The following is a 19332-nucleotide window of genomic DNA, read 5'->3' as shown; positions in this document are numbered from 1 at the left end:
TTTTTGTCTGGAGTCTTCCATTGGTGGTCTGAGTTACACTTTAATAATCCTGTTTTCATTAAACTGCAAGTCCTGCCTTTGTTTACTTGCATTTTGAATTCCATTATGTTTTATAATCATCCTCAAAATCATCAGGGTTAACCAGAGCAACTTCAGGTTTTACTGTCTTCTGCTCAGACTTGGGCTTGTTGGTCCCACAGCAACATTATTGTCATGCAAAGTGCACAAAAACATTTTACCAGCTTCTTTACAGTGGCCGAAGATACAGGAGAAAGTAGGTATTGGCATGCATCTCCTCACATTCACAGATGACCTACCATGATACAGCCAGGCACTGTTTAGATTTGCATGTATTCATATATTTATGTAAGCGTTTAATTATGAGTCGCTTTTAATTATTATTATTATTATTTTTTTGTCTAATTTCATCCTAACTCCTGAACACATCACAAGCTGACTCTCAGTCAGGCCGGTGTGGTTTTGAAGAGCTGCTGCTTTCAGCTAATCCAGTGCGGTTAAGAATTATCAATAACCTTTCAATCTTTCAACTGATTTCCAAAAAGTACACTCCACATTTGTCCTTTCCCAGCATCATTTACTGCAAAGCCCACATGCTTCCTACGCCTGTGCCCTCCAGCTGTTGCCCCTCAGTACTGACGTATTTTAACAATATCCTGTTTTTGTTTTTATACACCAAGGACACTTGAGACATCGATTTACTTGAAAAAATTACAGCAGTATGATACATCCTAAACCTCAGCCTAATCTCTCTGTTGGGCACATTTGTACAAACATGCTACATTATCTAAAGAGCTGTCTGTTTGGTGTCTTGTGAAAGTTTAGAATTCCTAAATGCTTTGCGTAGATTATACACACCATGTGTGTTCTGCTTATCTGATGTAAAACACCAACATCACTGGTCTATTGCTGAGTGTATGTGTGTATACATACAATGTAATGATGAACTTGATGCTATTTTTTATCCTCGCGCAAGATTGGGCTAATTGTTTGGACTAACCTGACCGCACTTCCTGCCCCTAACCAGAAACTGAACATCTGCACAAGGCTTTTCACGCTATCGTGAAAGCTGAGCCTATTAAATATTAAACATGGTTTTTAAAATCTCAGCACTGGAGATTTCAAATGAAGTACATCTAATTTTCAGTTATCAATTAACGCACATTTATAACCAGCTTATTTATACACCGACCACCTTCCTCGTTTGTTCTCAGCACCAGTATATACGTATGCTTTGCCCTTTTTGCATCCTGTAAAGTGACCTCTACATCTTTACGCACTGATCTCTTTTTTATTTCCCATGATCCTCCAGCATCTCTGCAGTTTTTAGGTGTGGCAGAGCACAGTGCGTCACAGCTCACCCTTGTTTGTTCCTCCTCTGACTCACTCCAGCTTTCAGTTCATTACTGCAGTTGGGCAGATGCAAATAATGCAGTTAGGTTTATGACCGTCTACTACATTTGATAAGACAGTCCCAGTATTCCCAAACTCCTGAATCTTTACCTTCAGTGTCAGTCTTCAGTCTGTGTCAGTGAACAGCTCTTGACGTTTGCTCTGGCTCAACACCAGAAGAAATCATATATTCATCATAGAACAAGACCATAATCAACAAATTCATTTTTAAAAATCCAATTTTGTTTTATTAAAAAAAGAAAACACATACAATCAAAACATTGTGTATAAAAGACAGTCACATATTCCACCTACAGCAGAATGTTGTATTTGCCATCAACTAATCTGATGCTTTGAGGCAAGACTAAGAGCCATCTACTATATGAAAATAAGATTCCAAAATATGAATCTTAGTCTTCTTACACTCAACCAGAATAACTTCTAAACACCAGTTAATGCTGCCGCTCAGAGCACCCCAGATGCTGATTTATGTGTTTTATCAGGTTTTGAGAACTTGTCACCGTAGTCTTCTGCCCATAAAATAAACAGAGAGAAGAGATGGCCACTCTCTTACGTCCATGACCACAACCAGTGATGAGGACGTGGGTTTGGATTAGAGCACCCAGTGTCGAAATGAGAATTTGGGTCAGCTTTCCTTGACTGACTCAAATGATTTACCGGCCAACAACTGCACAAGCTTCAAAGTAAACATTACTGGTGCATTTTGACATAATTCCACTAGAAAGAGATTTCAAAGACATGGACATCAATTATAAAATTAGAGGGATTCTGATTGTAATACATTATGGAAAATACAGTTGTGTGTGCAGTTATCTACTCAAAAATCAGTCCATAGATTATTAGAAAGGAGGGGAGGGGCAACATACTAACAGTGGGATGATCCATGGTTGCTGTCTTTGCCAATCAGATCTTCAGCTTCACCATACACAGATTGAGAAAAAAAAAACAAAAAAAGACTGAATATTTGTGTGCTGGCACAGTTTAAACATTCTAACACAAAAGAGTTTCATCTTATTTCTCCTTCTCTAATATCTTTATTACTCAGCTGCCATGTGGAGTAGATAAATGTGCAAATGTTTCTTTTTCCTCATCGCTATTAACATACAAAAGAGCTAAAGTAACCCAAGTATAATATAATGGAAAAATAAATATTTCTGATGAAGAGAGTAGATCAGGGACCCCTTTGCTTTTGCACATGCTGGGTGGAGAAGGTGTGACTGAAGCAACCATGACTGGAAGCAGGTATGATCCATCAGGGAGGACAGCAGTACAAACACAAACAGGACACAGTGGCTTTCTTACCCAAAGAAAGAAAAAACTGATTTTACCCTTAAAAAAAGCACCCAATTTTAACCAAATACCAGAATCGGAGAGCTGAAAAACAGCTCATACCACCAAAGGGGAAAGCAGGGAAAACATTTAACATTCACAGGCCACGGACATCAAGTTGTCCGACAAGGGCTGTAGGAACTGGGATATTACTATGATACTGTATTCTACTGACTGAAGTCGCTCTGATTCCTCAGTATTGCTAGTGCCAAGACTACACTCAACATCGACTCCAGCCCTATGCAAAATCTGACTGATGTGAGCTCTGAAAAACTAAGGCTTGTGGTTGTGAGGAAAGACAGAGTACCAAAAAAGTTGACATCAGCAACCCTAGCTGATACTGCACACGTTTCACGACGGTCGTGGCTGATCTGGCGACCATCCACATGAGAAGATTTGTTAAATTACTCATTGAGAGGAAAAAAAAAAAAATCAACAAAACAGAGAAATTAAATATAAGCACCATTTTTTTTGGCATCTCCGCATCCTTCTTTGGTGACCAGGAGTAAGAGAAGTTGTGGGAGGGATGAGAGGAGTAAGAAGGAGGGGTATAGTGTTTAGTACTGGACGTGAAACACACAGGACGAGGAGGAAAAGAAGAGCAGTGCTGTGTCTTTAAGGCTCCTCCAGCGAGCGGTAAGGCCGAGGTGAGTTAGGTGTGTTCAACAGCAGCTCGGACGACCAGGGAAGGAAACTCCTTGGCAACACATGATGAGGACCAGCTATCAGTTTGAGAGTTGTAAGCAGTCATATATATATATATATATATATATATATATATTTATATTATATATACACACTTGTACAAAAAGGAAAGAAAAAAAATCCCTGAAGTTTTACTCATGTTTAAACAGTTTTATATTGAGGTTACAGAAGGCGTGAAGTGTCAGTGACTCCAGCCCATGAGGTGGCTGACACGGGCTTTCTCAGTCATGCGGCGTACCCGTCCTGAGCGGGACATACCCAAGTTGAGGGGGTCTTCCTTCGACCCGTGGCCATCATCCTCCGAGTCGTCCCTGTACAGAACTGTCCTGCGACCCTGGTTGCGTGTGTTGACCCGCCGAGACTTGCACTGGCTGCCTTTCGGATTGGTAACCGCAGCCGCCGCGGCCCCTCTCTGCGTGTTAGAGTTGTCCTCATCCTCCTCCTCTTCAGGTTCCTCCTCCTCCTCAGGCTCCTCCTCTTCCTCTTCCTCCTCCTCCTCCTCCTCCTCCTCCTCCTCCTCTTTATGTTTTACATCCACCGGTTTCTGCTGCTGCTGCTGCTCCTCTTCCTCCTCCTCCTCCTCCTCCTCCTCCTCCTCTTCTTCTTCATCCTCATCCTCCTCATCTTCCCCTTCCTCCTCCTCCTCCTCCTCCTCCTCCTCCTCCTCTACTGGCAGTTGCACTCGTGCTCTTTTCGGTCTCTGTGCGGCGTCCTCTCCACCTTTGTGTCTCCGTTTCCCTGAGGCTGCCACCTTACCCTTAGCCGAGAGGCGTACTGACAGGCAGGGGGCTTTGCTGTAGTCGTGGTCTCCCCCTTCAACATACTTGTCCATCTCAGAATCAGAGCTGTTCTCGCTGTCCGACGACGATGAGGAAGAGGAGGACGATGAGGAGGAAGAGGACTCTGACGAGGAGCTGTTGGATCCGGACTCCTCCTCCTCCTCTTCATCATCATCATCGTCATCGGACTGCAGCGCTTCTTGACTGCGCTGCTTTCTGGAGCCGTTACTTAAATTCAAGTTACGCTGGTGCCCTGAATGCAACACAAGAGAACAATGGTTCATTTCTGTACCGTAACTGTAAAGTCAAATTTAAGTGAAACGTGTTGCTCGTGATACCTGACTTCTTCACTGGAGCCGCTTGGCTACGAGTCACCCAATGCGGCCCTTCACTTCTGCTTTCGCTGCTTGTCCCTGAACTTGGGGAAGAAGGCTGGAGGTCCTCTTCATCTGCTACACTGCTGCTTTGCTGAGCTAAATCAACAACACACGACCAGTTACTAATCAGGACTGTATCATGTTTTCACTGTACATCAGGACTATACCTCACTAAATTTGGCCTTCAGTAATTCCATAATTAGTGGTTTGCTGAATACACACAACCACATTTTAAAAATTATTCAAATGCTTTTTTGTGTGCTTACAGGACAGGACAGCAGAACATTTGACAGAAAAATGGAGAGAGGGAAAGAGGGGTGTGACGTGCAGCAAATGGCTCTGGGTCGGGATCAAACCGCTACTGCTTAAGACTCAGCAAGGGTGCCTTCAACACATTGGATTTAAATGTGTTTCAGAACAGGATCTATAAATGAAAATTAACTTTCTTCCGCTATCAGCATGTGTGCAAACAAGTAGAAAATAAATGGACATGGACATCATGGTAGCAAACCCTCCGAACTATCTGTCCATGCCCATGTAAAAGTGGTCTCAGGGAAACTTGCAGCCGTCTCATCCATTTAAGTCAGCCCACAGGACAACATGCAGCAAGAACCCGCCACAACACAGGAACCTAAAAAGCACATTAAGCCACAACAGTACAGTCATACCCTGATATGGTCTCTGAGAACGATTCTTGGTTGAGGTGTGGGACTTTTTTGGCTTTGACACCTTCCCTGACTTGTGCTTCCCTTTAGGGCTGGACATGTGGAAACAGAGAAGGGACACAACATTTCAGAGTTGTTATACCTTCAATAACAGCAGGGTGTCTGCAGTTTGGCTTAAATTTAAGCTCTGAAACACCAGAACTAGTTTTTTTTCTGAGCAGAAAGCGCATCAAAGAGAAGACAAGGGAAACCATATTTTCAGCATTTCTAAAGCTTAAATGTAAAACGGGCCTGGATACTTTAATGCAGCATTTCCAGGAGCTGCAGACACCCCACGTATACTGAAATGAAAAAGATCATGATATAGATGATAGATGATAATGTGGAATGTCGAGTGACCAGTTTGCGAACGAGGCTCGGTACCTGTGGGACGGACTAACAGGCGGGGAGCTGCCTCCGTTGTGCAATCTGTCCCTGTAACTGAGTCTCTGCCGAGCCCGCCGTTCATTCTGAATGGCAGACTTGTAGTCGGAGATGATGGAGATGATGTTTTTTTCAAAGAAGGCTGACAGGCTGAGGGTCATGGAGTAGATCTAGCCATAAAACAAGAAAGTTGTAATGAAACTTACCAGACTTTGTCAGACTACTGACCTATAGTTAGTGGGGTTATTTTTAATCTCAGGGACTCTTCCTCACCTGGGATTTCTTGTTAGGTGTGTATGCTTTGGAGTTGCTGAAAATGAGGCGAATGTCTTTGGCAAACTCCATTGGATTCTCATAATTCCTTTCAAACAGCGTCTCTGATACCGTACTCAGGTCCATGGGAGTGTCAATGATGTCTCGGTAGTCCTGGACAAAGCAAAGTAGAGAAAATAAATGTTCGTGCCCTTCTTTTGCGGCACATGCATTTCTAATCTTAATTCAATGTCAGTTCGAGTGACGGTGGTTCCGTTTGGTTTTACCGGATACTCAAAGAGATCCACAGGCTGTCTAAATGGTTCTGAATCTGGCGAGGCAATCATTTGACGCAGCAGTTCTCTGCATTGACCTCGCCATGCTTTCACATCCAGAACCACACCACGCTTCTTTGAATTCGGGTTGGACCCCTGACAGAGAGAAAATTGAAATGAACAGAGACTGGAGCTACTAGAGATGATCTGTTTTTCAACTTGCAACAGTCTAAGATGGTCCCTCTTACCCGATGTCCTGTAGATGTTCCTGGAGTGTCAGAGTCCACATCCAAATCAGCCTGCAGGGGAACAGATACAAAGGCAGATGACACACCGTAAACAATATTCTAAAGAAAAGACAGGAGCAGCACATTGTGAAGAAACAGTTCTGCTCCTGACACAAGCTAACTCTCTCACCTTTGCTTCTCCTCCACTGCTGACCTCAGACTTCAGTTTGTGATACAGATCCAAGATGTCTGTGCAGCTCTGGTCCCTGAAGGAGACAGAGGTCCAAAGAATCACAAACACACACATGTATGAGTGTTCGCTATGGCGGGGCTGCTCTAACGCAAAGTGTGTGGAGTCTTACCCGATGTAGTGCAGGAGAACATCAGTCACCACCTTGGCGGTTGCTACAATGGGGCTCTGGGGTTCATTGAAAGTGCGGGCGTTGTGTTCAATGTAGCGTACCTCCCACATTAACGCAGAGATCCGCCTACAGCAAAGACAAGCAACACTCACACATGAAGTTCAAATGTCAACATTATCTCATCAGGGTGAAGATATGAAATGTACGACTGAGGTTGTGCATGCCGCTCCACCTGTAGAATCGGTTCTCCAGTCGTTTGCGGATGGTGCTGAGGTCAGTGGGGTAAGCCACCACAGTGCAGTACAGAGGGTAGTCCCGCAGATTCACTGGTGATGCGAATGCCTTGGCTACTTCTGTGATCAAACATGGCAGACACGAATGACGTCAGACCTTTTCCAGCGAGAGACAAAGCCTGTCAACCCTGAGATGGCTTACCCAGTGTAAGAAGCTGATCGATGCCGTGGATGACTCTCTCACACTCCTCATCTCGTGTGTGAGCCCCCCATTCTCCTTCCTGAGGCCTGTAAAGAAGAGCCTTTAGCTCCTCCTCTGCCACCTCCACGCCATCACCAACTTGCTCTGGCAACGCAGCTGATGGAGCCACAGAAAGTATTGGAAAATTAAGCCATATTGTTAGTTGTTCAAGATATAGGAAAAAAAAAAAGAATTACCAGTAATTATTATCAGTCACATAATCCTGATAAAATACTTGAGAGTTTAAACTTGACTCAATTTCAAAAAACAAATGTACAAAAAAAAAACATCTCTTAGACTGATTAAGTGACAAAATGGTTCTTCATTTTCAGCATCCTGCCAATGAAATAAAAAGAGAGAATAAATTTGTACTGCGAGATGAAAATGACAGCAATGTGAAAACTAACTGACAGCTGGTTACATATTAAATTATAAATGAAGCACCTGGTTGTATAATTGTCACAAAGGAAGCAGCTCCACTTGAAAAGGAGCAGCAAGTGGTTTCAAATCCTTTGTCATAAATCATTTGTGATACATGAGGTTTAAAACTGTTGAAGAATATCGAATAGCCAGCATTCATTTAATTATTGCTGAAGTCTCTAAATGCTAAAATAATCTGCCCCTTTGACTGGAAAACAAAGGACCATCTTTGTGGAGGGTAAAGACTGATTCTGGCTTTAGCAATGTGTAAAGTCAAGAAAATTACCAGATGTTGATAAATGCTTTATATTACATTTACCAAACATTCCTGAACAGATAATATAATATAATTTTTTTAATATATCAATCCAAATTTTCATATAATATTTATCAAAAACTACTGAACTATCGTGTGGTGTTTTTGGAGAATTTTTTTGAAAATTTTTTTTAGAGAATTTCCACTCACTCTCAGCACACTGTCTGAACATATTCCCTCCTTTACCTCCTGATTTCAAATAAGGAATGACGTGAATAGGAAAGATTTTATTTATTTACTTTGTTTTGGTATACAGCCCTGGTTTACAAAAGCTGAAAGATGAAGCTTTAAAATGGAGAGAAAAATTTTACTTTAAAATAAATTCAAGTAATGTCTGAGTAACCAGCTTGATATTAACCTGACCTTTAAAGAATTTTCCTTCGGGGATAAATAAAGGAATTCTGATTCTGGAAAGGATGTGTTATACATTATGTATTTTTACCTGCAGTTTTTATGGCACTCTGTTCTGTTTACCTTTTGAGAATTTTGCACATTTTGTCGACAATTTAACTTTAAAAATAATTTTGCACAGGTTTATAACCAGGTAGAATTCTCACATCAATAACACTGACCTTCCTCAGGAATAGGCTCCATGTCCCAAGGACTCATTTTCTCCTGCTCACCGTTATCCCACCTGATGAAACAGGAAAAAAATAACAGTTAGTTATTATGGATTATTTCATTAACTGAAATGATAAATGACAGTGGGGAATTTGGCTAAGGAGAACATGACATTAACAAATAACACTGATAAATTATTTTGGAGTAAAGTACTCCTCCAGTAACCACAGACACAGCAAAGGCACAGACATACTTTACTGCATAGCACTGAAACAGGCTGTCTGGGTACTCGAGCTGCAGAGGCTCCTGGTCTTCCACAGAGCCAAACCACCAGGCGTCATCAATGATGCTGCGAAACCTCATACCTGGAGGAAGAAAAGGATCAAACCTAAGTGAAGGACAGCGCACAACAATGAACATGAGAGGTCAACAAAACACAAACTAACCTGGCTGCCAGTTGTGCTTTTTAGCCTCGTTGTAAAACTGCTGCAGCACCAGAAAATCTATGACATCAGGCATGTCATGGTACCTTTGAAGTGTGGGAACGAAAAAGCAGTGAAATTCACATGCTTTCATGTACATTAGTTATCTTGTACTGTATGTACTGTATATAAATGCTCACTTTAAGGAGAAAGAGTCATTGGTCATCTTCCCTGAGACTGGATCCAAGAAAGCCAGTTTTAGGCAGCAGAGGGTGGGAGGTCCCACTTCATATTTGATTCCAACCACCTTCACAGATTCTTGGTCCTGAGGGGGAAGAGGAAAATCAGCATGAGGTAAAACTTGGGATTAAGCTTGTGAAAAAAACTCCATAGCACAATATTTTTTTTTGATATCTTGTGTTTAAAACAATATAATATCTGCATTCTGAATACAGAAAATCCTGAAAGGTACACTGCAGTGTTAAGTCACTTGAGTCCACAGCTATGCTAGTGGCTCCTGGAGTGTACTGTGCAGTGGCGCTATGAGCTAACTGTTAACACCAGCATGCTCACAACCCAAAGTATGTTGATGTTCAGCAAATTTCATGTTTACATATCTTAGTTTACTGTGTTAACATGAAACCATTTGCTAATTAGCACTAAACTACTACTGAAGCTGGTGGAAATGTCACAGGTCTTGCAGATATTTGTTCATAAAATAGAGTAAAATTGTGGGAGAAAGAATTTGCAGAAGGCTTAGAGCTACAAGTGGGCATCACCATCAGATTACCACGTTTAGACAGACAAAAACCGACCCCAGTTTTCAGATTCTTTGAAATAGCTTGCCTAACAAAGCATGTAAGGGTCTGTACACAACACTGTGCCTCACCCTGAGGTCGAGTCTGTTCCAGGGTTGCTTCTGAGGATTGATGCTGTAGGCCTTGGCCCTGCGGACGGCCCGGACGTAGGCCTGATGGCCCTGTTTGAAGTAGATGAGCTGGAGGAGGACAGGAGAAGCATGATCAAAAAGTATATGTCATTTAATGTATTTTTCTGTTTTCTGAGTGTAACACCACTTACCTCATCTCCCATTTGTGGAACAAAAGGAGAGCGGCGTGGAATGGTCTCCATTATCCATGATGGTGGCATCCACTCCTCCGCATCAAGTCCAGCCAGAGAGGATGTGGGTTTCTGAGTATATACAATTTGTTGGTTGGGCTACAGTGAACACAGCACTACTTGGAAAGCATAGGTGTGTTATTACTGAGAGTAGAGGAGCTGCAGGTCCCGTTAGCTCACCTGTTTGGTCTCTTTGGGCTTCTTCCTCTTCTCATTTTCCTTCTTTTTGGCCTCCTTCACCTTGTCATCACCTTCTTCCTCCTCAGAGCTGCTGTAGGCCTGAGGCTGTGCGGGCCTCCTGGTTGATCGCTTCGGTGGCTGGAGGTTGATCCCTGCATCGGCTGTCCAATCTGAATATTCACTGGACGAGTCACTGACGATGAAAGAGGGGTTTTGTTACGTGGATGATTATGACTAAATCTTGAAAAACGCTGCTCAATGGAAGAAATGTACCTGGAGCTGCTTTCACTCTGCCACTGAGCTTCCCCATCAGAGGAGGCCTCACTCTGCTCCACCTGTTCAGCTGCCTGTAAACAGACAGACAGAAAACACCTTAATCAATTAATAAATGTTTCCCAAATTTCATTTTTAAAAGCTCTTCAAAATTCACAGACGAAAATGAACGAAAAAAATATCAAACGTATCAGAACTGCAGGATCTTAAAAACGTTCCACACACTACGCGTGCAAAACAAAACTCAGCGGATAATGTTTGGACATGGAGAGTTGAAGGCGGAGCACACCTCTCCATCACTGTCCGAGTCTATCTGGCTGTCAGAGTTGCGGCGGTTGCTGGAATTTCGACTCCTGGTCCCAGGACGGCGGACTTGAGCCGAGCGGGTCTGATAGGTGTGGTGCTGCTGCTTTTTCTTGGTAGGCCGCAGGGAGCGCAGGCGTGAAGCCAGCTGATCGCTCTACAAAGTGCAGAAGCAGGGTGGAAAATGAGGAGAGCGGGAGCCAAGACAGCATTTTTGACATGTGAAGACAACTGTGAAGGATCGCGTACCTTGGGTGTGCAGATGACTGGTTTCTTCCTCCTCTCTGCGTTGTATAGAGAACATTCCATGTCGCCTTTGGCTTGTCTGCACTCCTCCAAAACTCTAATTAAAAAAATAATAATTTTCATTATGAAACTGGACAGAGTAAATAAAAAAAATGAGACAAACAAAAAACAAGATTAATTGATCCAAGCTGCACACTTCCGTACATGTAATGAAATTCCCCCCATCCACCTCACCTGAATATCCCATGTGGCACTTCATTGACCACCACTCTGCGGCTCCAGGCCAGCAGGTCTCTCTCGGTGGCCACTTGACTTCGCAGGGCATTATGCTGCATCTGCCACACACCATCCACCTGCCCACTTCTGCGTGGTCCAGCAGCAGGAGAGGAGACCACCGCTTCTGCTGCATCAACAGCTAAAAAAAAGAAAAAAATTGTTTTGTTATTTTTAACAACAAGCAGCTTTTAAAAATCCACATAATATTCATGTCCACTGTTTTACAGTAAATATCAGAATTTTATAGGCATAATCTAAGGCTGGACAGACTAGATAAGCCAAAAAACAATCAGTAAAAAATGATGTGTTGACATAACATAAAGTAACACATACCCTCTGCCTCTTCAGCCTGCTCTTCTGCATTCTGACGCTCATCCTGCTCATTCTGCAGCTGTCTGATGAGATTGTCCAGTAAGCTTTCTCTGTTTTCAGCTGTTTGCTGGCCAACTACCTGCTCAACCAACTCTCCGTCACCTAAGCAACAAAAAGGCAGATCTTGAGTCAAACTCTGTCAATCATATTTCAATCTGTGCAAGCTTTCTGAATGCTGTGAGTAATGACAGAATGGATTTTACTGTTAGCCATGTATCCTAGCTGGGGTACTAGCTGCTCCTCCTTGCAATTCTCTCTTCCTGGCACCAGGCGCTGGTAGTGAGAAGGGTGAGGATTCCCATCGACATCCACCAGGAAAGGTGGAGGCATTAGGTGTGGGGCTTGCTGCGTCTGCTCGTCCAGTACGTAGTTATTAGAGTCACGGATAAGAGGTCGGTAGTCCGTGTGGAAGAACATTTGGTCAGGAATCTGGAGGGAATACAGATCACATTCGTGTTGAGAATGAGATCAAATGAGTTAGAATTTACTGTCTGCCTGCTCCCCTGCACAAGACAGATGAGGATACAGAACCAGTTACCATAGAGAGCGTCTTTATGGTTATTAACAGTCTTCTCTACAGGATATCAGAAGGATCCTTGGCAACACGTGCCTTAAATTCAGGTCTTATGATTAAACAACATTTTTTTCTAATTGTACTGACTCTGAATGCTGTTCTCTTAAAAAATGGCTGTCACAGTGAAGGAGTTAAGGAATTCAGGCTAAATATGTCCTAACCAATAGTTATTTGCTGCGTTATGCCGTGTTATGTGCTGCTACCTTCTCGTATGGTCTGCTGCAGCCGAAGCCAAAGATGAGCAAATGGCCGTGTGAGTCAGTGCAGGCAAAGTGCTGCCCATCAGCTGAGAACTTGCAGTCAAAAATAGCACCATGGCCTTGCCCTTCAATCTGGAAAGAAATATTTATACATCAACTTTATGTTAGTTTAAAACAAACAAAACAAATTGATTCTCGATGGCGATCAGTTACCATGTTGAAGAAGTTGCGGATCTTGACTCCTTTGGTCAAGTCCCACATGTAAATGTTGCCATCATGGCCAGCAGACAGCATGATTCGCGAGTCAAATGGGTGAGCCTCCAGCACGAACACCTCGTCATCATGACCCTTGAAGAGAGAGAGCACAAACATTCAGCTGGTCAGTATGCTTTATATGTTTTTTATGACAGAAAAAGCAGCTGCATGGTAGAAACTTCGGCCACTCACAGATAAAACATGCAGCAGCTGTCCAGTTGTTGTGCTCCACACTTTGAGCAGGTAGTTTGACACTGCTGTGATGATGGTGCTATCTGCACGGTCCCAGGCCACCATGGTCACCACCAGCTTGGTTTTATCATCCCCATTGGCAACAGTACTCCTAGAGGGAAATATCCCATTAGACATGAAACACTAAAGCATTTTACAGAGACAGAAAAAGCATCATAAAACTCTGTCACATAGTTTACTCTCTTACCCAGGCAGCCTGGCAGCCATGTCTAAAGTGATGCTCTTCCACTCTTGTTGCTGGTAATGCCAGATCCTGGCTGTGCCGTCACGACTGCCACTTACAAACCGTAGGCTGGACACCACAACACACAAACACACACCATCAGAGGGCTGGAAACCACTCAATACAACCGTTAGGAGTCTTTGTAAATCTCAAAATCGCAAATACACTCACCTGTCACTGTTATTGCTAAACTGGACCACTACAACTTTATCCTAAAAACAGAAAAAGCAGACATGTTAACAAGTTACAGTGATATGGTTTAAATGAGGTTTAAAGAATAAATAGAGGGGAACAAAAAAGATGCAGCTACAGTTGTTTTATTTCTTACCGTGTGAGCATCCATCTCAGAGACCTTCATGGGAGTTTCAGCACCGAGGTAGTAGACCCTGATCATATGATCAGTGCCACCAGTAGCCATGAACATACCACCTATTAACAGTGAACACAGAAGAAAATGCAAGAAGAAAAACACATTCTGTCTACAACAATATCTGTACATCTATATTCTCTGTCACTCTTCATATGTTATAGCCACTCAGTAAAAAAATAAAGCAAAGTATAAAAACAGTTCCTGTTTTGCAAACAGAGAATTTAGAATTTTTGAAAATGTTCCTAATGGATTCACTCAAGCGAGCAGCCATGATACCTACAGCTTAACGTAGAACTCTTTGTCTGCAGTTACTGTGTCTTTCAAATGGTACTGTCAAGCTAACAGCTACTGTTCATTTGCTGAGGTAAGATGATGTTAATGTAAAAGCTACTGCTGATACTACTTCATCACTTTCTGTGCTTTAACAAACGATGAGTTTACTTTTAGCAAATGGAGTAGGGAAAAAAACAACAAAAACCATAAACCAAATGTGACGTTGCACGTTGTCTGGATTTGCTTTATTGCTCACAGCGGCTTTGGGAAAGAAAGCTGGAACGCATACTTACCACTACTGAAGGAGGAAGTGGACACCTGCACTCCTGGACGCGACCGCTCAACAAACTTGACTGGTTGATCACTGAGGAAAAATAACAGCCCTTGTTACTTCCATTAAAAACAGCAACTTTAGCAAAGTGAGAAAAGTGGAGGCCTAAAAAAAACCCCAATCTATAACAGATGCTCCAAACACTTACTTGAATTTCATGCTGATCGAGTGCCACTTCCAGAAACACACCATGCCATCTGCACCGGTGGAGCCCAGGTACCGTGTTGTCCCTTTGACAGCAGGACAAAACTAAGGGGACAGAAAGTCAGGGCCGGTTAGTCACAGGCAACATTTACCAAAATGCTACAGAAGCAAACAATAAGCATTGTGAGAGTTGGCATGGTGCAGGAAATCTCAGTGATAAAGTTAAAATAAATATAAACATGTCACTGGCCACAGTTGTTCTGAGAAATCCTGAAACAAAGCTTACCTTTCCCAAATTTTTTTGAGTAAAATGCATTAGTCTCACCTGTATAGATGTGATGGAGGCACCATGGGCCTGCAGAACAGTGATGGGTGCACAGGTGCGCAGGCACCACACTCTGATGGTTTTGTCACAGCTCGCTGAGGCAAGGAGAGTATTCTCGTGGTTGACGGCCATGTCACAGATCTCTGCTGAGTGGCCACGGAGTGTTGCCAGGAGACGGCCATCATCTGTGGCCCAGATTTTCACCAGGCAGTCATCAGAACCCTAACAACATATGACATTGTCAACAAGTAAATCAGGAGGTTTGAGTGGGACCCGTCTTTGATTTATCTCCATGGAACTGTTAACAAACAGGCTTGTGAGTTTTTGTGAATATCATTTGTGTCATGTGGTTTTGCAAGGCACATTAACGGCTACTCTGAGTGGAAGAATGACTTAGCTTCGTCATCTTTATGCGGTGGACCTTATCAGGTAAGTTGCATCCAGTTTAGGTGGGACTCGGCTGAACGTGCACTTATTTTGACAGAGTAATCAGACCCAACTTAGCATGCAGCTATAAACCCCAGCAAGTTTTGGTTTAGCTGAGCCTGTTTTAAATTGCAGCTACACTGATAAGATCCTGAGTGACACGGCAACAGTGCCTAGATGTGTTGCTTTTATTAACAAGTTTCTGTATGTTAATCAGTAAAACTAACATGACTAGAAAATGTGGGACTGTCGCATGCACTTCAGCCGAGCCAAAAGAGCGAAGCTCAGTTCACATCTTTTGCAGCATTTGGGGCAAAGAAATCATCACTCACCGTAAATATCCGACGACCTGTGCGATCAAAGGCTACACAGTAGACTGAAGAGAGGTGGCCAAGGATACGTTTGTGTATCTTCATGTGTTGGTAGGAGGAAGACGGCAGGGCCTGGCCAAAACGAGCTGTGCCCGTGGCCTGGCGAGCACCCACGATGGACACTTAATATAAACACAAACACATGACAATGATTAGTGGAAGCAACCGACTGATAAAGCAGACTTAACCTAATTTGTCAAGGGGCTCTGGATCCTTATAAAGGGTACATATCAAAATAAAATGCTGCACACACCAACATTGGGAGGACCTCCATCGTTGACTGGAGGTTCTGGTGGACGTCCTCGGTGGAGTGCAGCAACAGTGGAGCCGCTGCACACTTTGTGGCTACAACCTAATTACACATGTAGTGAATTAATAAATACGCTATGAAAAATTCACAATTATTGATTTGGAAACAGATCTTCTCACAACAAGCCACACAAAGACATTTAATACAGAAAAGGAACTATGATGGATGTGAGGAAAATGCTCACTTTTGCTGGTGCGCAGTAAGGATTGCCTTCCCAGCCCCAAAAGTGTTTGCACTCCAGGAACACTAGGTGGGATCTCCTTCTCTATGAGAGGGCCTATCCGCTGGCAGACACGGAGCAGATAATCTGCAGGAATGTGCTGGTTCAAAATCATCTGCAGGAGACACAGACAGCTATTACAAAGTGATACAACAAACAGACAAACAGCATGTCACAATTAATCACAATAATCATACATACCTCAGCGTTTCAATTTATTTATTTAGGATAGATTTGTTTCACATTCCAATTCTCATGCTCATTGATCTTTGAATGGATGTATTTTCAATATTATAGAATCATACGATCATTATACCACTGGAATAAAATGGTCTTAAAATCACAGTAATGTTGTTTATCGCCATTATTTTAGGAACAACATATCATCCAACAAAAGTAGTTACTGTCAGGGCAGACATTTGTAACAAACACAAAAACATAAACAGATTAAACATCTTAACATGAAAATCATTTAAACTGACCTGTACTAGATTGGTTTCAAAAATCTGACTGTGACATCAGTCGATGGTTATTTTGTTATCCAAAGACAAACACTTTTCATAATGGTCCCTTAAAATTTTATTCATATTTTTTAGAACTGTCACCATGGGTGTACTGATTTTAAACTTGAAGAGCTAGTAATGTACTGTATGTACACACACACACATATACCAACATATCGATAATAAGTTAATATTGTTTCACATGTTGGCCAAACCAACTTATCCCTCTACCTCTGTTTAAATTCACATTAATTTCCCTTTTTTTAAAAAAACAAAACAAAAGCTGTGTCTGTGAGAGCAAAACGTCATTTAACTGCAAAAATATTTTCACATAAAACAAGTCACTGGTTGCATCACATCCATATGTAGGCTCTCTTAGTGTTAAAATCAAAACTGCAGCTTGCATCTACACTGCATTCACCATTACACTGTCTCTAAATTCAGTCAAGATAATGAGAGTGGGACACATCTTTCTTAAAGAAGCAATTTAAACTAGACACTACAGTTCAACTCTATTTAAACTTTCTGGAATTAAAGTTGATCATAATGTTAGTCGGAATTTTTATATTCAAAATAAACACTGTGATAAAACTGTATAGTAGCACAAAAGCATAAAGTTATTCTTCCTCACAAATGACTAAACGACATTTTTGTTTCTTTTTATCTTCGCTTTAATACCGGTCCTAAAAATGTGTAGTTTTGTTGTGCAGCAAGTTGAAAAACAATCGAGATACACAGAGCGTGAGAAAAAGAAAGAGGATGAGCAGAGAGGCACACAACCAATCAAAAGACCCTGTTTCGATTCTTCCGGTTCGCTCGCAAACAGAACTGTGATTTCATTGGCTCCAACAGAAAACTGACAGCTCCCTGAACCCGGTTCAGCCTATCACTACTTGCGCTTTTCTTTATTCTCCTCCTATTAGCCCACACAATAGCAAAGCCTGCATATAGTTACTGAAAAAAATAGGCCTTCAACAATATAAATGTTTAGATATGCTCTAATAAATATAAGGACATTATCATCGGGTTTGTTCTGGATGGTTAACTGAAATAAAAATTTGGACATCCGCTAAAACGCGATTGTCGAATAAAAAAGAAGTTACACCCTTCATTTGATTAAAAAGTTAATTATGACAATTCGCACTCACCCAGTCTTGGAAGGTTCGTTTGTATTTCTTCCCGTCCCAACTCCATCGCTCTGGGACCAACTAAAGTTAAAAGACAAGCTGTTACAGATGGTACAAAATTGCCAGTTTCGTCCTGGCTCGCCAACACGTTCACTTAACCAACACCGGCGAAAATTACTGAAAAGTTGCACAAAATGCGACCAGATAGGCAGTACTACGGAAGCCACACAAGAGAAAAACACAGAAAGGTCCAGCTGAACCTACCTCATACTCCTCCAGCTCCTCAACCAGAATCTAACAACAGACAGAGTTATCGTTAACATTAGCTGTTAGCATCGGCTACTTATTAAGACGATTTATAACCGGTATGAGTAAATATCTTGCTTATTGTAGGGCATTACCTGTGCTGCTTTTTTACAGGGTCCTGACTGCAGAAATCTGGCAATGAGGTAATACAGTTCTGGAAAGAGAGAGGTGTATTAGCTTGGTATCAACTAATCTTACTATTGAGCCGAGCTAATGTTAGCTAGCTTAGGTTGTACTCGGTTACCAAGCTCGCTGCTAACTATGTAAATGTAGATGTTTTGACGCGAATGAGAGGGACAGAGAGCACTCACCAGCTTCGATTTGTGAACACTGTTCTCTTGCCATCACTTGATAAGACAGGCGACATTAAGACAAAATGATGTTTTAGCTTGCTCGTTAGCCGCCGGCTAGCTAACAGTAGCTAGGTCTCTGTAGCTAAAACAGGCTAGTGAATGGCCTCCTCCTTTCTCAAGTTGTTCCCTGACCACCTGGTGCTTTGTGTTAGCGCCCTCTAGTGAAACGGACGGCTAATTTTCTTTAACGAAAATGTATACACATAACAAATATTGAAATACTCATGTAAACATTTCAGATGTATTAGGGCTCGTTTTAACAGTAAGATAAATATTTACCTTTCGGTTTCTTTTGCTTTCTGGAAATTCAAGAGGTAAAATAAGCTCCCATATTCAAGACTTTGATAACATGTTGTCATAAACATACGTACATACACAGTACATATATAAAGTTAAAATTGTTTGGGAAATCTCATCCATTTATTCACTCATTCTCTGTTACACAAAACCGCATTGCTGTTTGATACTAAGGCAGTATTTACAGACTGTCACTCTAAGGATAGCATCTGGGTTTAATCTCGGAAGAGGCCTCCTTGACCTTAATGCTAACAAAGAAAAGCTGCAGGTTATGTTGTGAAACGGTAAAACATACATTTCCAAGCTTAAAAGCAGGAACCAAATCATCTGCGGTTTTATCTAAAAGAGTGAGCCTTTATTATTATGATATATGGGTAATTGAACATCATGGGCCATCTATATTCTATTAACTGGACCCTGCCAAATGAATCTAACATTTTACAATACACTGTACAGTTTTACTGTTGGATTTGTTGACTGGCTTGATATTTATAGAAGTTTGTTTATATGCTGTAAATATAGTTGCTGAAAACATTGTCATGTTTGCTTCACAATCTACAAACGTTATTTTTTGCACAGTCAATGTAGAAATTGCATATGTAAAAATGCACACACAAATTAGAGACACTGATGCATTTAAATGGCACACACATTGTACTAATGGTATATAATTTATAAAAACAAA

The 19332-nt window shown here is 41.9% G+C and overlaps 1 protein-coding gene across 1 annotated transcript; it reads right to left on the bottom strand.

Annotated features, from left to right (window-relative positions):
* Positions 1-1635: 1635 nt before the first annotated feature.
* On the bottom strand, positions 1636-18500 carry brwd3 (bromodomain and WD repeat domain containing 3). Its single transcript, XM_046410870.1, has 41 exons — positions 18309-18500; positions 18093-18151; positions 17956-17985; positions 17713-17772; positions 16026-16176; positions 15785-15883; positions 15493-15653; positions 14735-14956; positions 14414-14514; positions 14228-14298; positions 13620-13720; positions 13463-13503; positions 13256-13360; positions 13009-13159; positions 12775-12909; positions 12565-12693; positions 11991-12216; positions 11749-11889; positions 11374-11554; positions 11143-11236; positions 10880-11050; positions 10591-10664; positions 10318-10510; positions 10099-10209; positions 9908-10015; positions 9219-9343; positions 9043-9125; positions 8850-8961; positions 8608-8669; positions 7261-7416; positions 7058-7178; positions 6826-6951; positions 6654-6729; positions 6485-6535; positions 6249-6392; positions 5983-6135; positions 5710-5879; positions 5290-5378; positions 4583-4717; positions 3224-4497; positions 1636-2346 (listed from the first exon to the last, which is right to left on the bottom strand). The coding sequence occupies exons 1-40, from the start codon at positions 18340-18342 to the stop codon at positions 3647-3649; spliced, it is 5403 nt and encodes a 1800-aa protein (XP_046266826.1). The 5' UTR covers positions 18343-18500; the 3' UTR covers positions 1636-2346; positions 3224-3646.
* Between the last annotated feature and the right edge of the window lie 832 nt (positions 18501-19332).

The sequence above is a fragment of the Scatophagus argus genome, chromosome 14 (genome assembly GCF_020382885.2).
Source record: "Scatophagus argus isolate fScaArg1 chromosome 14, fScaArg1.pri, whole genome shotgun sequence".
Lineage (NCBI taxonomy): Eukaryota > Metazoa > Chordata > Actinopteri > Scatophagidae > Scatophagus > Scatophagus argus.
Note: the sequence above shows the minus strand (reverse complement) of the source record. Positions and strands in the feature narration are given on the sequence as shown.

Excerpts from the sequence above, each read along its gene's own strand:
- brwd3 (XM_046410870.1), bottom strand. The coding sequence starts at position 18,342 with ATGGCAAGAGAACAGTGTTCACAAATCGAAGCTG. Across the intron at positions 12,217-12,564 it reads GCAGCAGACCATACGAGAAG|ATTCCTGACCAAATGTTCTT; the intron begins GTAGCAGCACAT and ends TATTCCCTCCAG. Across the intron at positions 10,210-10,317 it reads AGCCCAAAGAGACCAAACAG|AAACCCACATCCTCTCTGGC; the intron begins GTGAGCTAACGG and ends GTATATACTCAG.